At 35.5% G+C, this 23555-nt stretch overlaps 1 protein-coding gene across 1 annotated transcript in view; it reads right to left on the bottom strand.

Moving 5' to 3' along the window:
• Positions 1 to 6656: 6656 nt before the first annotated feature.
• CAND1 (cullin associated and neddylation dissociated 1) overlaps positions 6657 to 23555 on the bottom strand; it is a 38451-nt gene continuing 21552 nt past the window's right edge. Inside the window, exons 6-15 of the mRNA XM_047787149.1 lie at positions 23368 to 23473; positions 22048 to 22193; positions 18119 to 18411; positions 16422 to 16563; positions 14604 to 16097; positions 13843 to 13938; positions 11477 to 11646; positions 11230 to 11394; positions 8958 to 9065; positions 6657 to 8208 (exon numbers count right to left, since the gene is read on the bottom strand). Coding sequence (XP_047643105.1) covers positions 7984 to 8208; positions 8958 to 9065; positions 11230 to 11394; positions 11477 to 11646; positions 13843 to 13938; positions 14604 to 16097; positions 16422 to 16563; positions 18119 to 18411; positions 22048 to 22193; positions 23368 to 23473 — 2945 coding nt within the window. The 3' untranslated portion in view covers positions 6657 to 7983. The remainder of the gene's footprint in view (positions 8209 to 8957; positions 9066 to 11229; positions 11395 to 11476; positions 11647 to 13842; positions 13939 to 14603; positions 16098 to 16421; positions 16564 to 18118; positions 18412 to 22047; positions 22194 to 23367; positions 23474 to 23555) is intronic.

Below are 23555 nucleotides of genomic sequence, written 5' to 3'. Positions count from 1 at the left end.
CAGATTTAGACATGGACATGTGAACCATAAGAAATGGATGAATGATCCAGGAAGGATTATATACAATGAAACGACATGTGAATTGAAGGCCCTAGTGAACAATATTTAAGGGACACTAAGATGCAGTGGCCTAACAGGTATAAGGAACCCCCCAGAAGACGGTATCATTCTAGAAGTCAAGGTAGTGTCATGGAGGGACTGATCAACCGTATCAGTTGCAATGAGTTCAAGAAAAAGACTGAAGGCCATTTTGGCATCTAAAGACGTCACTGCAATTGGTTTGCTGTGATCACTGATAGAGGGGTGAACACCAGATTTGAATGGATTGAAAGTGACAAGAAGGCAAGAAATTCAGAAAGCACACCTAAGTGTACAGAGCGATGGCATTTTGTAGAAGATGCAATTTTAAAAATTACGCCTTTTTAGATGAGACTTCAGTGTCCTTTTCAGAGTCCAGCTCATGGAACCAGTGGATGTGGTATTGAGGATAAAGGGAAGAGATGGAAGAACAACTAAGCCAAAACCTGGGAGAGGCTGGGCTCTGGGAGAAAGGTTGGACTTGAGCAGAGGACAACCAACTCAACTTCTAAGACAAGGACATGAGGACAGGAATGGTTATGATATTCTTAGGAAGCACAGGAAATAATGGCCTTAATTTTATTGATAAAATGGTATCCATTGGTTATGGAGGCAAGGTTAAGTGAAACACTTAAAGATTTAGGGAATGGGAGAGGGAGCAGCCCTAGCAACAATGAAAGGACAAGTAATTTTATTAATAAGCCATTTATAAAAACCAGGATATCCAGTTTAGGTAGACAGAAGGCTAGGCAAAACTGAGAGAAAATGATAGGACATACAGATTATAGGACTCTGTGAGGTCAAAAATCATTTTGGAGCAAGTGAAGATAGAACTTGATGGATGGGAGGTTGTAGTTAGAGAAGATTACTATAGAGTTTTAAGTTCAAATAGCTCTAGATGAAAATATCTAAGCTGTAGCCTTGAGAGTTTTTTGAAATAGGAGAGATGAAGGTTGATAAAAGCACGGAATTACAGAGTTGGACTACTGAAGGATAGCAACTTAAGTACATTTCAGAAAATTATCAACATTGCTGGTACTTTTCGGAGACTGTTTTTGTTTGGGAAAATATACACTTGAAATATGGGGTTAAAAAAAAACAAAAACCTTGAGGTAGATGACCCATTTCCCATGGCCCTGGGTGCCATAGCTTAAAAAGCTGGTAACAAAATTTGACTGTTACTCTGGAAGGTGTGTGGATGGTTGCAGAGGATAGGAAAGAAAGGAGAGAGGAGCCAGACACTGAGCGGAGGAAATGAGTTCCCACTGTGGATCAGTGGATTAAGGACCTGGCCTTGCCATGGCTGTGGTGTAGGCCTTCTGGCCTCTGCTGCAGCTCCAATTTGACCCCCAGCCCAGGAACTTCCACATGCTGCAAGGGTGCCATAAAAAGAAAAAAAAAAAAAAAAAAGCTTAGGAGAAACTCAGTGGCAGGGTGGTTGTGAAGAACTCGTAAGAATAGTAGGAATGGCTGATTTTGAGCAGTGTGCATTGGTGTGCAATGCGACATAACTCTTCCTGCCCACCCTGCCTTTGTCAAAAGGATCTCAACTCAACTTGACTTTACTATTCTCACCAATACCCTGTGCACTGAGTTTTCAGCTGTTAGGTACAACTTCTTGCCCATCAAAATGTAATCAGCAGTGGTGTCCTTCTCAGGGGAGAGCACTATGAAACAGATGGGACTTGCTACTCACTTTCCCTCTGCCACAACTAACCACATTCCCAGTGGCAGCACAGTTTTCCAGGGTCCCAGTGAGGTGGGAAGCAGACTACCATGCTAATCCACAAAAGATAGGAGAATGTGTTCTAAATCACAGATCTGCAGGACTTGTCTGTATTGCAGCATAATGTAATTGTACCCAATCAATTGTCCTGTTAATTTTACCTCAAACACCCCAACTCCCCCCCCATCTACACTTATTCAGCATATTCCCTCTCATCTCTATACCCCATAAATGTTCTAACTCATAAACAAATGTCTTACATTACTTTCTTCTACACTCAAAACTGTAGCTAATTACAAATCAGATCAGGTGACTGACTTTTAAGTCTTTCTAGGCTTGCCTTCATCTCTGAAATTAAATCCAGAATGTCTACAAGGCCATCTGTAATTCACCCTTTTAGCCTCTTACCGTTCTCCCTCATGTTCCAAACTTCAACCATACTCTGCTTCGGAATACACTGTGACCTCTCCTGTCTATGCTTCTGCTAATTCTGTTCCCACTGCATGGAGTACATGGTTTCCTTGGCTTACATTGTCCTGATCCCCAGACCACGAGCCTCTGTGCCACAAATCATACAGAGCCCATACAGTATTCCTCTATGAAAACACTATTTAATAGAAATTATGTTTTCCCCAACGGTACTGTCCCCACTATCAAGCACATAGCACTAAAGAGTGGAGGTGCCCAGGGGAAGGAGGGGAAAAGGGTAATTAGCTTTGCCTTTGATCCATTTACAAGAATGGAGGTGTGGTTAATAAATTTTACATAGATCTTAACATGCAGAGCGCTGTGAGCAGAGGCTATAGCAGTACAGATCAGCAGTGGGGGCTCTCATCTGCACACACACACGGTCATCTGGTAACACTTGGACTGTACTTTTACAGGGCAATTGATGCTGAAAAAAATTTCTAAATCATTTAAGTGTAGATTTTAAAGACTTATGAATGATTTTCAAGGTTCCCAAACTCAAGACTTAATAAAACTGCTGACCAATCAGCCTCATTAATACTTCAAAAAACATCATGTAAAAGGAAAATAACTTTTATTTGTTTACACCATTTCTGCTAAGTGGGATTGAAATGGTTCAAAAGCTTGAAAGACAACTCAGTCGTTTTGTTTCAAAGAACAGGCAATTTATGATGGTTTTTCTGTCACTTGCTACCACCATCAGTCTTTAAAATCTCATGTGTGGCTATCAAGATTCATAAGAGATTTTATTTTCTCCAGACATCAACTAATCCTAGAAAAATAGCAAAAATCTGCTAGAGTCAGTTTTTTAATAGTTACATTAAGTTCAAATATATATATATATATATGTATATATATATATAAATTACACACACACACACAAATCACTGTTTGGCATGTCTTTAAATATTACAGCTAAATAGGAAATTACCTGCACTGGGAAACAAGTTTTTAGTTCCAGAAATAAATTAATGAAGAAACTGTTCTCTTCAAGAGTGTAAATGAATAATCTTGAAAATCTACTTACGTAAGATGTTCCAGCTACTTTTTTATATAGTACATCAATTGCAAAGCACTCACACTGGCTCATATTCCCCTGTATATAAGCCCCTTCTATACATCTATATATTTTAAGAATGAGAAAGTATTTTATAGCCAAAAAAACAGTATGTTAAAGGGTTTAATAAAGACCATCCATTTAAATCAGAGGAGGTAGTATACAGAGTAGAAACCTATTTTCCATAAATCATGATAGTTCTAATTAATTGGTGGGACAAAGTAAGTTCTAATTAATTGGTGGGACAAAGTAAGTTGGTAAGCAGCAGTATTTTTAAGTTAGGAAGATGAAGAACTGACACTTAAGAATGTCTGAAAACTTCTACATGTATAGAATCTCAGTTGGTTATAGCTGCTAACAAGAAACAAAAATCTCTCTAAAATAGTGATTCTCAACTGGGACAACTTTGCACTCTCCCTCTCGACCCCTATTCTACTGGGGACATTTGGCAATATCTGGAGACAGTTCTGGTTGTCACAACTGGGGGTGGTACATCTGGTATTTTAAGTGGGAAGAGGCCAGGGATGCTACAATGTACAAGGCAGCCCCCCATGACACGGAATTTTTTCAGTCCAAAATGTCAGTGTCATAAGTGAGAAATCCTGATCTAAACAGAACATGTTTTTCTACCAAAGTCTGCTAAATTCTGGAGGAAAGCATGAGCTCTATTTCTAGAATAAGAAACTAGTAGGAGTTTATTTCCAGACCTTTTAGGAAAGCCTAATCTCATTCATGGATGGTAATGATTCCAAGCAAAGTACACATCTGGTGTCTTTAAAAAAATCCTACATTAGGATTAGAGTAAGCTACCAGAACACACATTTAGCTGCCCTTACCTAAGTAAGCAGTTGGGTTTACATTAAAAGTGAAATGTCTATGAAACAAGTCAAACAGCTTTTCAAAGTAATTAGGATTATTACAGGCTATTAAATCATGAAGTTACCATGGTATACATTAACCAGTTCTGAAATACAATTCTTCAGATTCGTCTTGAGAGAACATTCTAGAATAAAATCCATGTGCATCAACCATTAGTTACTGATAGTAGCTAAATACACTAATTCCAATATATCCTAATATAGAATTTCAGTTCAGATAGCTTTTTCTCATCTAAGATGTAAGTGAAGCAATTCAACTGCCAAAACAATCACGGGATAATCATTTAAGATCAGAATTAAAAGTACAAAGAAGTCAGGGTATTAAGACTTCCTCTACTAAAAATCATCCAGAGACATTAACAACTTATTGTACTGTAAAGGGGAAATATGTAATTTCATTGTGCAAGTTTCTTAAGAAAATGGCCTTATCTGGTGAGCTTTTGGCAGCCTGCCACCAAATAAGTCCAATGAGTTCTGGTTTGTAGCCAAAGGCTTTTTTTGTTTTTTTTTTAAACTTAACTGGAAAAGTGAGTTAAAACCAGACTATCCTTTTCCCAAACTGTAAAATGAACTAACTGTTGCTGTTACTGTCTGTTTTCCATTCCACAGAGGGTCAAATAAAATTTCAAAAACAGACATGAATCTGGGATGGCAGTGGTTTGAAAATTAGGATTTGGTGTAAGATAGAGCTAGAATCCAAATTTACTTGATCAAAATTTTAAGCTTTAATAACAAAATATTATCTAGAAACTGGCAGTTATGGGCCCAGCACACTTCCACTGTGCCATTCTGCTCTTAAAAGATTGGCAGTTACTTTTAACTGAAATTTTTGATAAAATTTGGGCAGAAAAATGTTAATTCAACTTTTTAAAAATTGTGAAGTATTAGTATATACTCTATCATGTGGCTAAACTCGCCTTACAAGGCTTATTAACCAGTTAATTGAATTTTTTGATGACTGAGGATTTTGTATATTTCATTATTTTGAATTTTAATCATGCCTACATAATCATATTCATATATCTGAAACTGAGCTAGATGTAACGATATCAGAACATCACTTAAATCTGGTTAAATTAGATATACCCCTCTGTTATTTCTTTCTTATGCAACAAAAGTGTAAAAAAAATGATTTGGTTACCTATGGATACATAAAAATTATGTAAACATTCAAACATCTGTTGAAGTCACCATACTCCAACCTTTTAAGAATTCTAATTCCGAGTGGTTAAGCAGCTTTACATGTCATTAATGAACACATGACCACTATTTTAAAAATTATTCACTGCTACTTACTCTATAAATGTTTGGGTCAGACCTTGCCATACAAAATTTCCTTTCTGCCTTAGTTTCATAAAATAATGTAACCTCAAAACACAATCCCATACTGAGCTTTCTTTAAAAAGAAATCAAGTAGATCTGAACAATTTAAATGTCCTCAAGAAAATTAGCAAACAGCTGTTCTCTTACTATTAAAGATCTCCTGAGGGACTACCACATATGCAGAATTGCTAAGCAGAACTTCCTAATGTTTAAAAAGACCGGAAAGCAGTATGAGTGGCAGATTATGACTTAACCCCAAACTTGCAACTTCCATTCCAATGGCAGGACATCACCACTAGAAAGTATGAAATTAACCAGTATGACTCAGCATATAAAATCTGAGTTTTCTTTTACTAATTTTATAATATATGTGAATATATACATATAATATATATGTATATTATATATATATAAACAAACCATTATCTACTACTAGAAAGGAGCAGAATCTATTTCTTTTGTTAAAAGATAGTTTCAGCTATATTAGAAAAACTAGCCATTTTGCAAGACTCAAAAAAAAAAAAAAAAAACCTATAAGCTTTTCAGAAGTTAAAAGATGAAAGAGAAATCCACTACATAAAAAGTGTTTGGATTTAACTTTAGACAATTAACTAAGACATTCACATTCACACAACATATAGCATGTCAGTCTCCTATTTGGTCCTAGAGCCTGCAGTATTGTAATTTATTGTGAAACCATGTAACCAAATACTTAAATATCCACAACATCTATACCACGGTAATGCATAGTACATTATATACTAACATCTCAAAATAAATTTCTACTACAGTTTTATGCAAATTATGATATAAGATTATCACCTGCCACATTTTGAAATGGCACCAACATCATGTAATGTTCCATGTCAATGTACTAGTCAAAAGCCCTACTGGTAATGATGCCTTATGCATTATCATCTGAATATCTGAAGTCAAGCTGTTAATCTAATAACCACAGTATGCTATCAATTAAAATCACTGCATATTTGAATGTTAAAGCAGGCAATACAGCAGGAAAAATGTTTCTAATTCACAGTTTCAAAAATAAAGGGTACAGTTTTCAAATATCTGAATGCTTAAAATCGGTCAATTTAACAACTGCCTCCTTCAATACATGTAAACTATGTTTGCACAGCATTAGGAGATGTCTTTTATTTCAGAAGTTAGTTCTTACTGTTACAGGAGCACCACAAATTTGAAGGAAGAGGCTACAGTGTGAAATGAGCTCACTGATGGATATGTTAAATAAAAATTTAACTATAATATAAGGTACTGCAAAGCTTTGTTCCCCCCAGCACAGACCCCTTAACAGGAAAAAGTAGTCAACGCTTACCAAATACAATATGTAAATTAACTCTACAAGAAAGACTGGAAAATCTAACTCAACTAAACGAAAATATTATTAGCTAATAAAATCTGATAGCTTCAGAATTTTCCTTAAAATAAAATTCAAAGGCATACACAGTTATTTGAATCCCTCAATGAGGAATGTAGGGATCCAAAGGAAATGAAAGAAAGATCTGGCTTTAAGAATTTCTAAATGGAAACACACACACACAAATGGGTAACTGAGAAAAACTGAGTACTTAAATATTCGATTTTTAAATGTATAAGAAAATTTATAATAGAAAAAGTGGCAAATTGTTATTGTGACTTGATTTGCTGAAAACATCTGCAAATTCACACTGGCATTAAGAAAACCAAAGTTTCAAAAATTTACTCCTTTCTCTCTCTCCAGATATGTGTTTTCTGTGCAAAAATAAATATCTGAAAATTGCACTAATACAATAATACTTATTTTAACTTTTGTATTATGAATAATCTGCACATGCTGCTTTACAGACAATACGTATTTGTAAACTTGCTCATGCAAAATTAGTGTGCGCAACAGGGATATTGTTAATCCCCATACCTAAAAAAATGATACCTTATTCTCTCTTTTAAACTGCCAAACCCTCTGAAAAGTAATCTTACACAGCTATTCTTGTCTGCCAGCTAAAAAATCAGTTTATGCTGCTGAAACAAAAAAGTTATACAGGAAAAAGAAACATGGTTTTTGTCTTGCAGAATTTTTGATTTTTACATAAGAGAAAATTTATAAAAGAAAGAAATTCATGGTCACAAAATTTTAACATTTTAATCCTAAACATTACAGGGTAAAATAGATACTGGACTCTATTTCCATATTCCATAAATCCTAACTTTTGATTTCCATTTTAAATGTTGCCCTAACCACTAAAACATTAGTGGTTTTACAACTTCTGGATTATGGAAATACACATTTCTGAAATAAATGCTACAAAAACAATGGAAAAAAGCCAAACTGTCTCCATGAAGGAAAAAAGTGGAATATTTTGAAGCTTTTAGACATTTCTCGTTCCATGTCTTATGATTAACCTGTCAATTCAGTGCATCTTATGGTCAATGTAATGGTCCCCATGTTGAACAAACATCTAACTAGTGTCCATTGATTCCAAGTTAGTGGATGATGAATCTTTTTGGATACTTTCAAAGATGGCTGCCAGCTCAGGGTTAGAACTGATCTGTGACTGGAATTCACTCATCAGTGGACTCTTCTCTGCTTCTGGAATGGTTAGCAGTGCTGCTACTGCTCTCATGGCAGATCGCTTTAGTTCGTCTTGCTTTTCAAACTCCTGCTTTACTGAGTTTGCTTTTACCTGTAACAATGAGTAGATTTATATTACATGCTATAAAAGATAGCTCTTATAAAAACAAAATTTGAGCACACAGAAGTAAAACAAAGCTACTCTTTCAAAGATCCAAAAGGCACATTATTCCTCAAGTATAGTTGTTTTTAAACTTCTTTTTTGGCAGTTAACTGTGTCCTTTTAAGGCAATATTTTATACAAGGCCCATTACAAAAACCAAGAAAAAAAGAGTGGGATCTGCATAGCAAGTTCTACTTTGTCCTCCACTAAGAAAACTACTCTAGCCACTTTGTCTACTATTCTTCAAACATATCATGTACACACATCTCTATGCCTTAATTCATATATATTATTTTCATATGAAAGTCTTGTTTCACTTTCTGAACCTAAAAATAATTGACTTTTAAAAGTTCATTTTAAATGTCATCATGTGCATGTAACCTTCCATGCCTGATCCACTCCTCCACCAGAATTAAAACATTTTCTCTTTTGTGGTCCTATCACAATTCAACCCATTATCAATACTTAAAAATATGTGTCTTATTGCTAAACAAAAACTTTTAAGCATAGTACTTAACAGGGCTAAGCTTTCTTAAACATGTACATTCAATAGGTTAACTTTTGAGACCAACTGCTATATAGGGTGCTAGCATAGTTAGATTTGGAAATCCACAGAACAAAACCAACTAGGGACCCTGAACACACAAAGTCTGGCCTAAGTAGATGTCTATCAATGACATCAGTATGATCAATGTTACCTTAGTTGTACATGTGGCACGCAATGGCTCAACAAGTCGGTCCAACCTCTGCAGTACTGCACTTGGACAAAGGGTAGAGAGTCTCACCAACATTAAAAATGTTAGCATCTATTAGGAATATAAAAAATTAGATTTTGCATTATTTTCTAAAGACAAATTCCATATTCTCTGGAAAAGCATTTTTTGTTTTATGGCAGTGCCTATGACACAGGGAAATTCCCGGACCAGGGATGGAACCTGTGCCACAGCAGTGACAATTCCACCCTTAACCACTAGGCCACCAGGGAACTCCAAAGCTTTTTTTTTTTTTTAATGATAGCTAATGCATTTCAAGATTTACTGAACTTTATTTCTTCTGAGTCAAATAACACTGATTTTTTTGCTTTAGTTAATTTAATAGAAGTATATATAGTTGACAATGTTGTGTTAATTTCTGCTGTACAGCAAAGTGACTGAGTTACACGTACAATAGTTTGCATCTGCTAACCCAAAATTCCCATTCCACCCCTTCCCCCACCTCTGCCTTGGTAACAAGTCTCTTCTCTGTAAGTCTGTTTTTGTTTCGTAGATATGTTGATTTGTGTTTATTTTAGATTCCACGTAAAATGATAGCCTATGGTATGGTAACCTCTAGTTCCATCTACATTGCTGAAATGTCATTATTTCAATTCTTTTTTTTGTGGCTGAGTAATGTTCCATTGTGTGTGTGTGTGTATAACACACATCTTTATCCATTCATCTGTTAATGAACATTTGGGGTGTTTCCATGTCTTCATTATCATGAACAGTGCTGCCATGAACATTGGGGGCGGAGCATGTATCTTTCTGAATTTTATAGTTTTATCTGGATATATGCCCAGGAATGGGATAGCTGGATCATAAGGCAACACCATTTTTAGCTTTTTCATACTGTTTTCCATAGTAGCTACATCAACCTACATTCCTAACAACAATGTAGGAGGGATCCCTCTGGCAAAACTATTAAAAGCAAAATAACTAGCATGTACCATAAAGTTTCATGCAATGTAATGTGCCATTTGGAATTACACAGAACTGTCTCAAGTCTTATCTAAGGAATTTCAGCTATAAGCACTGAGTTACCTTATCTACCATGTGATCCTAGAGTACAGAACTAGAAAAGCGGTTCTTAATCTACAGCTGGGGAGCTTTAGAAATACACCTATTCCTCAGCCCTGTTTCCAATGATTTCTACCTCATTCATTGGGATAGTCAGTATTTTTTAAAACGCTCATGTGCACCAGATGGGAAAACACTGAATAACAGTTTAACTGGAAGAATAGCTTTATAAGAAACTTCTAGTATAAGATTTTCCTGAAAAATCCCCAAAAGCCTGGTTATTCAGATTAATCCATATAACGTCCAATAACCCACAGTCTTTTCTCATGGATCCTTTCATTTCTATAATTTGTGGTCTTATTATTTCTTTCAGGGTTCTTTTCATGGAATTCTGGGGAGGGTCAGGTTATTCCATACTACATGATAGAAACGTGACAGTTTGCGTTCTAAACAGTATGGCTGAATTACTGATCAACTACTATTTTTGCCCTGCTTGATCAAAGGCCCTGAGTAGAAGCAAAAGATTTTTCAATTTATAGTTCACACTGTAAATGGACAGAAGCAAACAGGAAAACAAAAAGCAGTTTTTATGAGCAAAGTTCATGCTTGAAACCTAAAAAAGCAGTATAATTTCCCTATTGTTGCTTCTACAGATTGCTCTGTACATTAGATGTTATCCTTTAACAAAATCTGATATTGACATCCTCCTTTGATATTGATGTCCTCCTCCAATGAAAAGGTTTCTTGGGCGTTCCCATCATGGTGTAGTGGAAGTGAATCTGACTAGCATCCGTGAGGTTGCAGGTTCGATCTCTGGTCGTGCTCAGTGAGTTAAGGATCCGGCGTTGCTGTGACCTGTGGTGCAGGCCGCACACGTGGCTCGGATCTGGAGTGGCTGTGGCTCTTGCATAGGCCAGCAGCTTTAGCTATGACTGGACCCCTAGCCTGGGAACCTCCATATGCCACAGGTGTGGCCCTAAAAAGAAACAAAAAAAAGGAAAAGGTCTCTGGCTTTTTCCCATGTCAGCTGATGTTATATTGTATTGCTGTTAGTTTTGCGTACTGGAGTTTAATAACACACTAAAATCATGACAAGCAAACCAACCCTTCCCAGTAACAAGAGTAAATAACAAGGGTGAAAGTCACTACTGCAAAGTCTTCTAAAACATTCTATAAACAGGCACAAACATCTTACCTTAATATCATAGTGGTCCTTCAAACCATCTTCAACATGATTTAGAAATTCAAAGATATCAAGTCTATCCAAACAACTGTCTAGAAGGGTGTACATACACTCAAATGCTGCCTTTCTAATATCCAGGCCGTCATCAACTGTATGCTTAAATGGACCCATCTCTACCTGTTGAAGTAAAAAAGAATGTGTAGATATACTTGAAAATGAAACAGGAGTTTAGGTAAACAGTGTCATCTGAGTAACTTACCTCTCTTATAAGCTCCTTTCTAACTTTTGTTTCATTATAAAGATGTGGAAGAACAGTATCTAGAAGATCTCTTATTAACGATGGCTTATTATGTGCTGCTGAGTTGAATGTGACCAAGGCTACTCTTCTTACATTCAAATCTGGGTCTTCCAACGTCTTTAGGAAATCACCTGAAAAATTCAAGGATCAAACAACATCGTTATGGTAAGCTTAAAATAAAATACACATTATTTTTTTCTAAATTGACAGTTTATTATTGTTGGTATTATTTCATTTCTTTACTGTGGGTCACAGAACATGATGAAATACTAAGTAAACTATATAATTTCTTTTGGCAACAGCTAAACTATCACATCTGAGTCTGAGTGGATTTAACTGATGAACATATTCTCATGCAGAAGGAAAAGAGTGAAAACCCCAAAAGCTCCCAATTACGTTTATAGATAACCGATTAAAAGGCGGGTAGCAAAGAGAAGTGATAGAGCCAGCAACCTACAAGAACCAGTAACTTGAATGATTCTCCTTAGAGCTCAAAATTATTAGTACTGGCACTAAAATAAAATAAAATAAAATAAAAACCAACAAAAGTGGAATCTGAAAACCTGAGTTCAAAAGATACACCCTGCTTCACCTGTCATCTGTATATGACTCCTGGCAAGTTACAGACAAGAGCCTCAGTTTCCCAGTTTATAAAATAAGAACCTCTTAGAGCCCAAAGCAGAATAAAGAGCATGTAAATTACTGAACAATGTCTGGTACACATGCGATAGTCACATGGAGCTGTTCTTCGTAATATAATCTCAGTGCTACCATAGGCAATCTTTTAGAATACACAGGGGGAAAAAAGTGCCAGAAGAACAGAATGTACCACAATGGCAACTGAAGAAATGGGAGGGAAGAAAATATTTCAGACACCACAGGTGGTAAAGTCAAGGTTGACCACCTAGAAAAGTTCTGACTACAAAAAGTTTAAGAGATAAGCTCGGGTTTAAAAAGAATTTAAATACACTAGACTAAACCTCCTCACCTCTTTATTTAAATATACTATAATTACTTAGAATAATTACTATAATGATTAATTAGAATAAAGTATACATCTGCTTTCAGTAAAGCACCTAATGTATTGTTATTATTAAGACAAATGTTGACATCAGTGGTGCCCAACAACTTGGTCTATGAACTTCAATTTTTAAAAAGCTTCCTAGGTGGTTCATACAGTCACAAGTATTCTAGATCCCAATTCAACCAGAATGATTTGATGGAATGGCATAACTACCCTAACAATGCTCACTGGTTGACTGTTACCAAGCTAGAAAGATGTCTCTAAAGAGCTGGACACAGGTCTCTTCCTTTGTCCCATCTTGTACAATGCCAAAAGTGTGAATAAATATAACCAAGCAAAAATACGGAAGGAGAACAAAGGTAAAGAATCTTTTGATAGACTTTCTCTAACTTATTTCTAGGTCCCAGCAGTGGCACCCATTTATTCCTGTTCCCCCTCCTCCCCTTAGTCTGAGCTGGTAATCCATTTCTGCATTTTTTATTTATTTACTTATTGTCTTTTTAGTACTTCACCCAGGGCATACTGAATGTTCCCAGGCTATGGGTCAGATCGGAGCTGTAGCCCCTGGCTATGCCACAGCTACAGCCATGCCAGATCTTTTAACTCACTGAGGCTAGGGATCGAACCCGTATCCTTATGAATACTAGTCGAGTTCGTTTCCTCTGAGCCACAACGGCAAGTCCTTGTAGGTTTTGGCCCACTGCAGAATGGGGTGAAACTGCAAAGCTTCTTTGCCAAATCTCTCTATCCTCTCTGCTGGTATCACCATTACTCTGTCTTCAAGAAAACATCAGAGAATTTAGCTACTAAAAGCTCTAGTAAAATTGATGAAAACAATGCAGGAATGCAGGGAAGTTATAAAATCATAAAATCATGAAAAACAATGCTAAACACTAATTCTTTTCTTCACAGAAAGACAGCCCTTGTCTTTCCTAAGTATCTTCTCTTAGTTTGGGTAGAGCTAAGTACCAGAAGAAGTATCTTTTTTTATTCTTAAATTTCTATCTTAAACATAAAAGCCTCTCCACAGATCCCCTTGGGAGCTGTAAGGATACAAGTAATAACAGAAAATTGTGGCCTTCACAGCTCAGATGAGATACATTCACAACTGGGAATTTCAGATTGGTGAGAGAGATCATATATATCTTTTTCCCTTTATCTATTAGTTTATTGTAGGTCATCCTCAAAATATGATTATCAAATGTGTGGTTGACTTTAAAGGCATCCTAGCATAGTTACTTATTTCAGCTATGTGCAAAATTAAGTAGTTAATTCAAGTATGTTCATCTTCATTTCTACTTACCTATGCAGTTCTTTAATAGTGGATCAATAGGTTGTGGATGATCAGAAATAGTAAACTTCACAGCTGTAACCACTGAGCTTCGGGCATATGATGAGCCTAGTTGAAAAAGCAGCTTTCAGTCTGCTGGTATTCAATAAGTCAACTAAAATCCATGGACATCTTTATCATTTTCAAATCACGTCAAATAACACCAATGCCTTTTAATTCCTTAAAATTCTTTGGTCAAGGGGAGTTATTTCTTACTGCTCTCAGGATACTAATGGAGCAGAGTTTACTCATCTTATGAAACATAACCCCATTAGATTTCAAAAGGTACAATTTCCTCTGGGAAGGAGGCAGCCTGGGAAACCAGTATTGAAGCATCTATCCCTTACAAAGAAACTAGGTGACCGTCAAGTTTAATTAAAAATGAAAGCAATTTCTAAAAATGAATAGCCATTATTACTTTCTCCTTGGTCAGCTGACACTGATAAATTCTAGAAGTTTTCAGATCTTTTCATTTGAACTAAGTTCACCAATTTTAGTACTGTAATTAATACTAGCAAGCTTCTCTGGCTATATTAATTCAGAGACACCAGTCTTCCACATTTTAAGACAAGATTATTAAAGCTGTTGTAGTTTCTGACGTTTAATATATTTATTGTATCTAACTACATACACACTTTATCCTTTTAAATAACAAAATGTCATTTGAATATGGTTCCACATCATAACAAATACAAATAAATAACATTTTAAAATAAGAAAATCTAGGTACCCACCTGATATTAAGTACCCCTTTAGCCTTGGAAGGAGGGTTTCTGGATCAATTAGAGTGAGTTTGCCTAGACATTCAGCAACAACATTTCTGGTTCCTTCTTCTGCACACTCACAGTGCTTTAGCAATAAGGCCCAAATGTTTTCAACATAGGGTTTTAGGCCCACCACTGATGCAGAGCTAATAATTTCCTTCAAGGAATGAAGCAGAAGATACTGCCTTTTGGGTTGACTGGTTATTTCTTGTAAGACAAATGGTAGATATTCAGGAAGGTTGCCCACACTAATGCTGCCTAATGCATAGGATGCAGCTGATTTGACTTCTTCACTAGGAGATGAGAAGGCTTCTAATATCACCGATTTTAGTTCAAGCTGCCCACTTAAGTCAATATGATGCCCAACTTCTCCAAGAGAAAGCAGAGCTAAGAGGCGAATAGAATCTGTAGACCTTGAGTTCTTGACATCTTGAATAAACTGACCTACTACAGCTGGTCCTTCTTTAGGGCATGCTCGAGTAAGAGCAGCTACACATTTGGCAATGGAATAATAAGACTGCTTATGAGTAAGAGCTGTGCTCTGAGAGTAAACTGGACCGGTCAGCATACGCAACAAATCCATGTATCCTAGATTATTTGTTCCAGTGACAACCAGAGCTTGGAAAAAGTCTAGCATGGCACTAAGAGCTCCCCCCTGCAATAAAGGTGACCTAACAAGTCCAATGAGTTCATTGAGAATGGATCCACTTATCTTTGAAAGGGAGGAAGGATACACTTTTGCCAGTGTGGTAAGAAAACTGATAGCCATCTGTGAAACATGCATATCACTTTCACTGATAAGAGGAGGGAGCTCATCTAGAACTGCATCAATCATGGCAGCTGTCAAGCTGTCACTATAGTTTTTAATTAGAATATCTAGAGCAGAAAGGGTACCCAGTTTCAAAGCTCTCTGGTTTTTCCTGAGAAACGAAGCAAGGATAGGAACCCCTTCTCCCAGGACAGGCCGCAAATCTATCTTCAAAGGCGACCCAGCTATCAGCGTCAAGGCCTTCACTGTAGTTAACCGAGTAATCTCATTCTTTAGTCTCTCCAAGAAAATCTGAAGTGTATTAGGCAAGTCAGAACCCAAGTTGTCTCCAAGGTTGCAAATAATTTGTCCCATACAGGAAATAGCCCTTTCCTTGACTTCCTGATCAATGTCGGCTGCTTTTAACCTCTTAATGGTACAGGTAAATAGATCTTTGATGTAAGGAGTTGCATCAAATGAGGAAGGCTGATCTAAAGGACGAATTACTTTGACAAGCTGTTGAGTAACAAGAAGTGCTTCAGATGTTATCTTGTAAAATGGATCTCCAACACAAGCCACCACTGGAGGGACCAAAGCTTGAACATGAGGATGGAAGACTTGAGGAGAGTGGTTACAGAGGATTACATATAGACAGGACAAAGCATCAATCTTCAAATTTGATGAGCTTGATTTATCATTCAGTGAGAAAATGATTCCTAAAACCCAACCAAAGGGGAGAAAAAAAACAGTAATTTTTATGCAAGAAAAAATTTAAAGCTAATCCCTAAAAGACCGCTAAAGTTTCCACCTCATATTAACTCTAAAGCAGTAAGAAATTCCACAATCTATGATTTAAAAAAAAAAAGAAAGAAAAAAAAACCCCAGTAACTTTTAGGTATTCAAGATGGTTCTATAAAAAAGTTTCATGTGCAAATTAAGTTGTCACAAATTATCCACTTTAAGGAAACAACTATGTAAGCTTATCTAAGTCTTAATAAAAGTCTCTAAGTCCCAAAAGTGATTTACTGTTTCTTTCATACCTGGTACCAGTACAGGAATGTGTTGTGTTAGGGCCCCAGGTAATACATTTACCAGTTCAGTTAACATGTTAAAACAACACTGTCGGGTCTTCACACTTTTTTCTTTCATCTGTTTGTGCAGAGCTTTAACAATGTTGGGAACCTGTAATTATTAAGCGCTCATTAGCTGGTTCGGCTATTTGTACTTTCTCAGTACACTTAACACAAATTACAGGGATAAGGAGAAATGGAAGATGCTTTTTTTTTTGGTCAAATTCTAAATTCAGCTAACTGCTAATAAGATTGTTCAACACAAACTTTGCCGCATCTACTATTTATGTTCTCTTGTAACTATATTTGCTTAATAGTAATAATGACAGCTTTTCTGTTTTCGTATCTTTTTAAAGCAACAAAATATCTTCCTTGATTAATTTTAATTTTGAAATGCACAAGACTAAACAAATCTAAACAGTTTTCGAACAAAATTTTGGGAGTATAATTTATAGTCTTGAATGGAATTGGCAGATATAGGCAAATTAAAGGAAAAAGACAAATTATGGAAAAGAAACCATTAAAGAGGTCCTTGTTTTTCCTTTTTGTTTCCTGTCACAGTGAAATCATCCTCACTTCAAATGTAGTTACAAGCAGCAGAATATGATTCAAAAACATCTGTTTCTAAACTTTCTAATATTTTGTTAAGTCAATAAAACCTAAATAAGGTATTCATTAATGAATTTTATGTGTGCCGGGATACAGACATACCATAACAAACAATGAAATGAGAACTAGAGGCAAAAGAAAACACCTATCTAATTAATTCATCAGAGCATCATTAAAATTTCCCTTTTAATGAATTTTTCCCTTCTCTATAGAAAGGTAGAAATCACAGGATTTCTTCCAATTGCTCATGTCCTCTATACATTTCAATTTCTTTCAATTGTTAATGTCCTCTATACATTTTATCTTTACAATTAATATTCACATAAATTTTAAAATTTAAGTTCACCACAAACTTTAAAATTTTTACTACTTGGAATAAGATAAATATAGCAGTACATCCCCTTACTGCTGTTTAGCTGTTTAGTCCCTCTCAAGATCTGTTTTGTACTCTATAAAAATGGACAAATATACACCCCATTGGACTTCTGTAGAGCTTACATATAAGATAGGAAAAGGCCTAGCATGTGCTAAATATTGGAGGGCAAAAAGCCCTACTGTTTAGGATTTTAGAAAAGATGTCCTAAAGTTAAAAAAAAAAATTATTAATAATGAGAAGGGGCATACACAAATATTATGTAGCAGGCACTTCACTGTATGTTTATATAACCCTTATTACAAATGAGAAAAGTGAGGCTTAAAAGAATGTCTAAATAACTTGTTCAAGATCACATAGCTAAATTAGGAGGGAAGGGAAGCTAAGAACACAAGTAGGCTGATTCCACAGCCCTAAGACTTTTCCATTAATGTATCAAAGATAAAGGTTACTTTACTAAACCTTAAAGCTAATATTGTTTAGCCAGGAAAATAAAGGAACTTTGATCCAAACAAATTATTTACAAGTAATGTAACATGAACACCCACATACTACTATACAAACATATCCCAGAATTGTTTCTCTACAGCTATTTTGGAATTCCTATGTCCATTAAAAAACACCATTTTTTCCAAAATGATCACATTTACCAGCATGACTTTCAAAACCACACTTTTAAACTGACCTGACTCTGAAGCATTGTTAAAGGTGTTTCTCCCTGTTCCATTGCATCAGGGTCACACAGCCAACTTTGCACAGGACGAGTTTGCTTCAAAAGAGAAAGGTATGCATGAAAAACATCTGCCTTTACATTCTCTTCACGCTCTTTAAATCTGGATATCAATGCAGGAGAGACGGTCTTGTAGAATTCTGGAAGCATTTCATGCCTTGTGCTAACTACAGCATCCAAGCACTTAGCAGCTGCACGTCTCACTTTCCAACTCATGTCATCATCGTCACTGTATTCATCATCACTCCCTAGAGAGAAGTTTTGATGTTAACAGGCTATTAATCATAAGAAAAGTTTATTGCTTAATAAAGTGAATTGAAACTCATAACTAAGTTTCCTAACTTGTCACTAAGACATACAGCAATAGGTAAGTTTAAAAAAGAACTATATGCAAACCAGAGGCAGAGTTTACTCACATAAATTTACACATAAATAAACCTCTAAAGAAAAATGACCATGATTATATTTTTAATTCGTTAAACATTTTCTCATTTATGGATGAGCTGCTTATTAACTCTTTAAAATCATTAATACACTAGAGTTCTTTATAATATATTCATAAAATCATAAATATCCCAGTCTTTTTAAATGATAAGTTCAATTCAAAAGACTTAACAGTATAGGAAAATCAAACAACTACTGAGTTTATAAGCTAAACCATAAAATAGATTTGCGGTACAGATGATGTGAGAAAAAGATGAATCCCAAGTCATGCTGTGAAACTAATTTTTCAGGGGAGAAAAAGAATCCTGTATCAGCTCTGTGACTACAAGGCTTTCCATTAAATTTACTGATAGGCTATTAGGAACTAATATGCATATTCTCAACCTTTCAGCTTATTATTAGCTCAATATAATTTAAAGAAACTATACTTTCTCAATTGCAACATAATTCTGCCCACATAACAGAGCACCAGCTTCTCCAACACCTGCTAAACATTAGGACAATATTCTAAGCATAAGGATTAACAATTCCATCTCACTTAGGTATACTTGCTAACTTTCATGTGTGTGAACTCTCTGAAAATTATTTCCTTCTAACACTACCAGGCTGAATCATGAATCAGGAGAATGACCTGTAGCAGTTCTCACAACAATCTAAAATTACTAACAATTTTGTTATTCTTAGATATAAGACTGTAGCCCTGAAGTGATTCCTCAGTGGGAGGGGAAAAAAAAAAATGTCACCTCTTCATTGGCTTATATTCCAATTAGCTTAGACTTAAATATAGCCAACCATGCCTTGGAAAATCAAGGACATATAATATGATTTTCTAGTTTCCAAAAGGTTTAATTTCATCTTAGCACTTTATAGGAAAACCCAACCAAATACTGCTAAGCCCAAGACATTTGTTTTATTCATCAATACCTATTTGAAGAAAAATTACAGGGTACTATCAAAACAGACTATTTAAAAGCAAATAAATACAGAGATCCCCAGTGGCCTAGCAGGCTGGGTATCCAGCATTGTTGCTGCTGTGGTGGGGGTTGTTATTGTGGTGCAGGTCCAGTCCCTGGCCTAAGAACTTCTGCATGCCACAGGCCAAAATGATGATGATGATGATGATAACAGCAAATAAATAAATGAAAAATTTCCAATGGCAACCCAACTATGGGAATTACTTTACAGAAATATACTTTAGGAGTTCCCGCCATGGCGCAGTGGTTCACGAATCCGACTAGGAACCATGAGGTTGTGGGTTCGGTCCCTGCCCTTGCTCAGTGGGTTAACGATCCAGCATTGCCGTGAGCTGTGGTGTAGGTTGCAGATGCGGCTCGGATCCTGCATTGCTGTAGCTCTGGTATAGGCCAGTGGCTACAGCTCCGATTCGACCCCTAGCCTGGGAACCTCCATATGCTGCGGGAGTGGCCCAAAGAAATAGCAAAAAGGCAAAAAAAAAAAAAAAAGAAATATACTTTAGTGGCAAAAGTTACAAAAAATTATATAGCCTAGTCACTGAAATTATGTTGGCTTTATAAGTTGGCTTTTATACAATAACACTATGATAAAAAGATACTAGGTATAATACACATAACTGATAAAGCAGCTGAAGGACTTGGTGTGTTATTCAATGTCAGTACTTAGCACACTAAAAACCAACAATCGAAAAATTGGAAACTTAAAATGCCACTGCTTTTTTAAAAGGACATTCCTATTATAAGCTGAAGTTGCCCTTCATTAATATAACACATTTACCAAGTATCTAATATGTGCCAAGCACTGTCATAGGCAATGAGATAAAGCAATTAATAAAGACGACTAAAATTAAAACCTCTGTCCTCATGAAGCTTACATCTGGTAAGTAGAAAATATAATGTATCAGAAAATAATTAGATGTAATGAAGAAAATATAAATGCTGCAAAGGAAGATATGAGTGTGAAGTAAGGGGAAAGCCCTGAGATGGGAGACTGGATAAAAGGGATGTGTAAAAGAAAGTGCTTAGGTATAACCCCCAAGTTTTTGGCCCAAGAAACTAAAAAGAATGGAGGTGCCATTCTGAAATGGAAACGTCTAAAGAAGAAACAGGTTAGACAGGCAATGGGGGAAGGGTAGGAGAAGATATTTTAAACATCTAAGCAGTATATCAATTAAGCAGTTGCATGTATGAATCTGGAATTCACATCAAAGATCTGGGGTAAAGATAAAATTTGAGTTTTCAGCATATTGATATATAAAGCCAAGAGACTAGATGAGGATCAACAAGATTTTAAGAGTATATGGAAGTCCAATGACTGAGCCCAGAAATACCCAAAAGTTTAGTGGTCAAGGTGATGAAGAGGAACCAGCACAGAGACTGCGAAGGAATAATCACAACAACAAAACTAAACCAGGAGGATGTGGTATCCTGGATGTTTAAAAAATGCTGCTAGTCTTAGTAACAGGCAGAGTCAAACATTTGAGGTCACTGGCAATCTTGTCCATCACTGGAAGACTGGATTCAAGAGCAAAGGGGAAAAGGAGTTGGAGAGCATTCATTCTTTTGAGGAGTTCTACTGCAGTGGAGAGAAATTGGGCAGTATTTGCTAGAGTCTAACAGGGGACGATTATCAGAAGTTTTTTGTACTATTTTTTTTTTCAAAGATTGATGAAATTACAGATTTTAGAGGAAAGTCATTACATAAATCCATTCAAAGAATCAAACTAAAATGTCTAAGAAAATTAAGAGGAAATCTACCAGCTCATATACCTAATAACTTACCCATTTAAACATTTCAATTATGATTCTTTCAATACTAGCAAAAAAACTAAACATGAGCAACCTTGTGTACTTGAAGTGCTACTCCTTCCAGAGTAAATAGGACAAATCACAGGATAATGACACATCAATCTTGGCAGCCTCAGAAATGTTATATTACTCATGAAAGCTAAATGGAGCCTCCGACATTATTTAGGATTTTTCATTAAAGTAACTATGTATAAAAGTCAACCAAACTGCTATGAATGTTACCTACAGGTACAATTTTTAAAATAACATTCACCTCCCTCCTTACAAAAAACTTTGTAAGAAAAAAAAACTTTGTAGAAAATTTAAAGAATAAAGAACAAAAGTCACTTATAATTGCTAAAACAAAAGAAAAACGCTAGTAACATTTTTCAGCATATTAAAAAAAAGTGGGACAGTAATTTTTGTTACCTACTTTTCATTCAACTTATTAACCGCTTTAACAAGTATTTTTCTAGAACATGATTGTGAAAATGCTACATAGTTCAATACATGGATGCCTATAATTTATTTACTTGATTTGCTACGTCTGAATGTTGTGGTTATTTTTATTTTCACTATTATAAACAAACGTACAATCTGAGGTAAGAATCATCTCCATCTGTAACACTAGGTCTTTCACAAAAATTGAACAAATTCCTTCTACTTAATTTGAAATACCTTGGTCATCATCATCACCGCCATCCGCATCCATGGCGTTTTCATCTTCATCTTCATCATCGTAATTATAATTTGGGTCATAGGTAAGATATTTAAGACATATATTTATAATGGTAGAAACATGAGGATATACTTCCTTAGGACATCTGAAGAAAAAAAAACAAAAGCTGCTTTGAATAACTACTTTTCTCCTTGACTATCTGCCACATTTTGCTTTATTACCAGATTTCTTCCTTCCCTTGAACACAACATAGGAAAATGGTTTCAGCCTTTTCAGCACCAAGAACGCCTTCATCTTTCCCTCCCTCTCTTCATATTTTAAATATTTACTTTTCAAATTACTTTATCAATTTTAAGACAAACCCCTCCCATTTTAACATCTCTGAAGTCAGGATGATTTATACAATAAATGGTATGTCATGGTTAGAGTGGGTCATACAGAGAGAAATCTGAATGTGCTCTATCTTTGCTACATACAACCAGAAGACCAAGTCCAGATCAATGTTTACTTCCATAACCAGGGTTATTTGTGAAAATGCCAGTGCACATTCATGTAGACTTATCTTCTAACTTTATGCTGAGAAGACAAAATATATAATAAATGCCTAATAATAAGGAACTAACTTGTATTTCTCAATTAAAAAATAGAAATGAATCCAACAATTTGCTTTTAACAATTTGACATAACTATAAAGCTACTTATCAAAAACCATGAGTGGAAAGTAACTATTTACCATTACTGCAAGCAACAACAGTGAAGTCTTAAGACACTGTGCTATTACAACCCTATCAATTCTAGCCAAAAGCAAAAAAAAAAAAAAAAAATCCTGCCACTTAGCCAGTATGGCCTAAAAAAGTTTTTATTAGAACCAAGGTTTCCAAATTGAACATCACTGCCCTAGCAAAATGGATGTAATGATTCTCAAAAACTCTGAAGAGACATGAAATTCACAAATGTGTATTTCTGACCAAATAATTTATCCTAGCACTCTCTCAGGATAGAGGCTATATGATTAAATTAAACTGAAAGACAATTATAAAAACCTTTCCCAACTTTTTTAAGCAAGATCCTAACAATGAGGAAACATTTCAAAATAAATATACGGACTATATTTTAAAATAAGGATGATATTCACTTCAAATACTGTGTTGGTTATCGGTTATTATTTAATACATGCTTAATTAGAACACATATGAAATCCAAAACTCAATTCCAGCTGTCAGTAAAATAACCCATCTTCCCTCGCCCATCTAATCTAGATCTTAATCATTATTCTCTTAAGGAAATTTTTATTTGAAAAAGAGATCTTAAAAACTTGCCTTCTCACAAATGATTCAAAGGCTTGAATGCAGTACTCTCTTAATTCATCGTCATCTACATTACAAAATTTTACCACCAAAGGAATTATCTTCTCAAGGTATTCACCTAAGAAAAGCATATTAGTTCTTAAAAATATTCATTAATTTTTTTTAATTAAAGAAAATTTTAAGATATTTAAACATTTCTT

The sequence above is a fragment of the Phacochoerus africanus genome, chromosome 7 (genome assembly GCF_016906955.1).
Source record: "Phacochoerus africanus isolate WHEZ1 chromosome 7, ROS_Pafr_v1, whole genome shotgun sequence".
NCBI classification, from domain to species: Eukaryota; Metazoa; Chordata; class Mammalia; order Artiodactyla; family Suidae; genus Phacochoerus; species Phacochoerus africanus.
This window is presented reverse-complemented; position numbering and strand designations above follow the sequence as displayed.